The following is a 5,328-nucleotide window of genomic DNA, read 5'->3' as shown; positions in this document are numbered from 1 at the left end:
GATAAGGTGTTGTTTTCTCAATTCAATGTTTAGTTCAATGAGAAAAGACCGCGATTTCCCCAGGAATATGGGTGGACACCAGAGCAATCGATCTCAGGCTCATAGATTAAGAGCATTTCGTAGATCACATATTAACAATTTTAGGCGCCACAAAATAAAGTAATCAATATAACGTTTACACATTACTCACAATTCGTACCCATTGTACGCTTGACGGATTTTTAACTTTAACACAATTATATGAATGTTATCAATCTCTATCAACTAATACTGAATGCATCTTTTTAAACTTAGATGTTTTAAGATCCTCAAGAAATATGAAATTAATAATACCTTTTAATGTATAACAGGCTGTGGATATTTCCTTTAACCTGTCACACAAGGACGTGATAGTACACATCACAACACTGCTGCTCATTCATATTCCACTGATCAAAACTTTTGTTTTTATCGACCCACCAACCAATCAGATGTCATATTTACCCGTTATAGTAACATTGTCACACTACAGACGTAGGAGGAGGTAGGCCATGAAGGAGGAGACGAAAGACAGCTGGGCTCCAAACAACGCCAACCTCATACTTCATCAGTAGACCTCCCAGGAATATCCCCACCGCACCCACAGGCAGGTTCAATACACCAGGAGAAGTTATAATCACATCTAGTGTTACCAGTGTGCTGGAGTTTCATTTCCAATCATGTTCAACAAACCTACAGGGAATGGGAGAGAACCAAAAAGTTGTATGTAATGTAATTCAACATCAATGCTGACAGGAGGGAACATTTCAGTTGGAGCATGTCCAGGTTTCTATGGCTGTGTTTAGACAGCCCAATTCAGATATTTTTTTGAGTAATTCAGGGATGCAAACTGGTGAGGACCCAAAAAGGTGAAACATTCTAAAGTATCCACAATAGGGGGAAGGCAGGTTTTAACTAATTAAACAACAAAGACTATGATGTACATTATCAGTCTCTGTGTGTAAAATAAAACGTGGTTAATGTGAACCGATCTCACTGCTAAAAAATGTGAAGAAAGCAATCCAATGTTATTTGTTGCCAAGAATTTACTGCATATGACACTCAAGTCTTGACGCCTCATTTTCACCCAATTCTCTCATTCTGAAAATTAACCACAACGTTACTGTAGAGGGAAAACATTAGTTCATAGATAGATAGTTCGTTAACATTTCACACAGATTGCCAGGGTCCAGTAAGCAACTACGTTAACATTTCTTGAGGAACGGCAAGAAGTCGTATACCAGTTAATACTATAGCGAGTTGTTTCGTTTACTAACGTTAGCTTATCCGATGTTGTAACGTTCCTGTTAGCTAGTTGTCTGACTTCATTACCCAGCTAATTCTCACACCATCAACTCAATTGTTTGATCAGCTAAATTAGATAGTGTTGCTCAACATTTCTCTGGCTAGCTAACGCGGAGAATTCAATCCAACTAGCAAGATACTTGGTGCTGAAATACTTGGTTATTTCAGCACCATGGACAACAGCGAAATCGGCAAAGAGAGATCTGTCATTCAGCACCACATGACAGTAGACAGCGGCAATCTCAAATCAATCAAATCAAATGTTATTTGTCACATACACATGGTTAGCAGATGTTAATGCGAGTGTAGCGAAATGCTTGTGCTTCTAGATCCGACAATGCAGTAATAACCAACAAGTAATGTCTCATGTGAAGTTGGCACTGGGAAAATCCCATGTAATGAGAAACGAGGCCTAGGAGGCAAAAAGACTGAAGGAAAAGACTCCCACAGGAATTCTATGCTAAACTGTTGTGCCACATTCATTTCAAATGTTACATCTTTCGATTTGTAAATAATAGGGAATACATTTGCAAATAATTTAAACTGATTCATCAACTGTTGGACTATTACAATGCGGACTGTCATGCATTTTTATATTACCAACAAGACAACGAAGTGATGGTCTTTACGCGCCATGGAGACAGTTATAGTATACTTCCCAGCCAGCAAAATTTCCCACGCTGAGCGATATATTTTTACTAAACTATTATGCATATAATCCAAGTCATACGTTTAATGTCATTGATACTCTTATTTTCAACCAATTAGCGTTGCAAGTGTACCTTATCTCAATTCAGAGCTTGGAAATATTGGAATAACGTGTTTAAGAGGACTGACACAACAGGATAACACAAAAACCACACTTTCAATTGACAATCATTTCTTTAAATAGTTACGGTTACTAGATTTGTATAGGCATTGGTAAACAATTAATTTCACTTGTAAACCAAGGTTGGATAAGTAGGTCTAAGCAACATGCAGCTGGATACCCGCGTCATGAATCGAAACAGGTTCCAATCCTCATATATACACATTATGACAAAATAAAGAGCTTAATCTTCACGACATAAAGACATAGAAGCATACCCATTTATAAAGGTTCTACACATTCCATTTCTCCATAGCAATAGAATGTAAACATTCTACTTCGTGCCAAACATGGCCAATGACTCAATTCTAAGTGCAGCATATTGGACGACTCCACAGTAATTGATCATTCGTGACTTTAACTTATTCCTGTTATCTCTAGAGCATCTCGTATATCTATAGCGCTGCGTTTCTACCCCATCTTACCATGGATAGGGTTTGGTGCATTCCGGAGTTCACTTATGGTCCCACAAAGGTAATCTTTGGAGATAATCATTTTAGCATACTGTAAAAGCCTGTGCACAATGTGCATAACAAAGCATCATTATTGTCATTCTCTTCAAAGCAATTCTGCAGAAGCAGCCTTTATTTCCAGACTCTGCAGGCCTGCTGGGAGGAAACATATTACAATAAACAGGTAAGATTCATCCCAAAAAACATAAACAACAGAAAGAGAGTTGTATTTCAAGACAGTTTAGAGAAGATGGTCATAAGAGTTCTTAATAACACTCGCAAATTGTGATGCATGAACAGTTGTGAAATGTTGTGAGAGGCCCTTCAGAATGCACATGATGTGGTATTTCGTGGCACTGTCTCACACCTTACCTCATCTTGCAGAAGAAGCTCATGGTCCACTATCTGCTGCTCCAGAGTCAAGGCCATGTGCCGCACCATGTCACCACGGAGCACATGAGCGGCTGGCTGGTGTCTCAGGGCAAAAAATCCCTTAGGGAGAGGTGAGTACCACGTCATCACTCACCTTCACTGCCATTCCCTGCCACCAGCAGCACTCCAAGAGGTGTGGGTAAAATAAACAACAGAAAAATCGGAAGCCAGGAAAGTTGAATTGCTCTGTGTTTTATTTTAAGGGTGTGGAAGGAAACCCTGGAGGAGGGGAATGACCTCGCTCGGCTGGTAAGACAATTGAGAGTTAGACACATATTACAAGTCAGTGAGCTCTTTACTAGCCTTTCAACAACTAGTTAGTACAGCAGAATAGATATGTTGTGAAATTTCACTAATCGGACTTCCTGTTTCCTACGGCAGACCTGGGAAGTCAACACTTGCCTAAAAATGATAGACATAGAGCACGAGGCTGTCTGCAAGCTCCGCCGCTCCTTGCACTCCACCTCGCCAGCTGACATGTGAGTTCCATGTACTGCCCTGCATATGACTTGATCCATTTATCTACACATCTGTAACTATGCAGAAACAGACTAAGACAGTGTTCTCTGTGAGCACATTGTGCATCGTTTAGCTTTGTCTTCTCCTTTTTGTTGATTTCAGCGACCCTAAGGTCCACAGCATTGTGGAAAGAGCTGTAAGGAGCATTATGGGCGAGCTGTCCAATGAGCCCCGTAGCAACCTGCTCAGCCCATCCCAGGTGGTTGTGGAGGTGGTGCCCAGGCTCCTCCTGGCCTTGTGGCTTCAGCCAAAGGAAGGCCATTCAGGGCACCCAATCCTAATAAGCGGGATGGCCGTGGGCATGGTGGCGGCCGTAGTGGAGAAGCTCTCCAGCATGTTAAAGGCCCCTTCTCCTCAAATACCTTTCTCCCGCGCTGCGGCTTTTGAATCTGTCTGGTCAATCCTCGGGAGAATCAGTCAGTCCTTCTCCACGGATGACCTCCAGAGCCCATTTTATGTGAGATCTGTCTGTGCCTTTGTGGCTGACGAGGTACAGAGCTGCTTCCAGCCCCCTGCAGCCACCTTACCAGTCCTCCCTACCATCCTAGCAGGTGAGTAGCAATGATAGAGCGCACTCTGACAGATGCCTGTTGTGATGACATCTCGGTGACTTGTAGTAGTAGAGCTCATCAGGATTGTTGTTGTCACTCCTAACACAGAGGCAGACCCGGCTTCTTCCCACATGGAGGTTGTGAATATCAACGCTAACACAGAGGCAGACCAGGATTCAGCCCACCTGGAGGTTGTGGACATCACCGCTAACATAGAGGCAGACCAGGCGTCTTCCCACTTGGAGGTTGTGGACATCACCTCTAGCATAGAGGCAGACCAAGCGTCTTCCCACCTTGAGGTTGTGGACATCACTCATAACACACAGGCAGACTCTGCTTCTTCCCACCTTGAGGTTGTGGACATCACCCATAACACACAGGCAGACACGGCATCTTCCCACTTGGAGGTTGTGGACATAACACGTAAGGCAGAGGCAGACCCGGCCTGTTCCTATCTGGAAGTTGCGGACATCGGCCCTAAAACAGAGGCAGACAGAGCTTGTTCCCACTTGGAGGTTGTGGAAATCACCCCTAAGACAGAGGCAGACCCAGCTAATTCACACCTGGAGGTTCAGGACATCACCCCTAAGACACAGCAAGATCCAGCTTCTTCCCACCTTGAGGTTGTGAACGTCACCCGTAACAAAGAGGCAGATCCGGCTTCTTTCCACCTAAATGTTGTGGACATCACCCCTAATAGGGAGGCAGAGCCCATCTCTTCCCTCTTGGAGGTTGTGGATGTCACACCTGAAGAAAGGACGCTCAAGATGGCCGTCTTCACCACTCTGCCAACTGACATCCAAGCAGGTGAGTAACACTGACAGGTGCCGTTTGTCATGACGTCATGTCGTGCCGTTTGTCATCTTAGTAGAACCTTTCAACTGGCCAGTGTTTAGAACCTACGGTTTGCATTTGTTTACATTCTGTCCCTCTTTTCTCCCTTTCCAGAGGATGTTGCTGTGGTCATCCCAGATGTCACCCCACACGTCACCAAGGATGTGACACTGGATGTTCCATGCAGAGCTGCATGCAAAGGGAAAGTCCGGCGATTTTTTTTCAGGCTTTGGAGGGCAGTGTGCTGCTGCGCCTGCCACAAGGAAGAGGAGGAACAATATTAGTTATTCATCAGACCTTCAGAAATGGGATTGAACCATAGACCATTAAATTATTGACATTATAATAA

General features: G+C 43.5%; 1 protein-coding gene across 1 annotated transcript; it reads left to right on the top strand.

Annotated features, from left to right (window-relative positions):
• Positions 1–3,036: 3,036 nt before the first annotated feature.
• On the top strand, positions 3,037–5,328 carry LOC149978087 (uncharacterized). Its single transcript, XM_090200270.1, has 7 exons — positions 3,037–3,146; positions 3,279–3,324; positions 3,457–3,554; positions 3,697–4,149; positions 4,228–4,552; positions 4,661–4,952; positions 5,094–5,328. Exons 1-7 carry the CDS (start codon positions 3,037–3,039, stop codon positions 5,261–5,263), a joined length of 1,494 nt encoding a protein of 497 aa, XP_090056396.1. The 3' UTR covers positions 5,264–5,328.

The sequence above is a fragment of the Oncorhynchus mykiss genome, chromosome 15 (assembly GCF_057628025.1).
Source record: "Oncorhynchus mykiss isolate SJ-2025 chromosome 15, ASM5762802v1, whole genome shotgun sequence".
NCBI lineage: Eukaryota > Metazoa > Chordata > Actinopteri > Salmoniformes > Salmonidae > Oncorhynchus > Oncorhynchus mykiss.
This window is presented reverse-complemented; position numbering and strand designations above follow the sequence as displayed.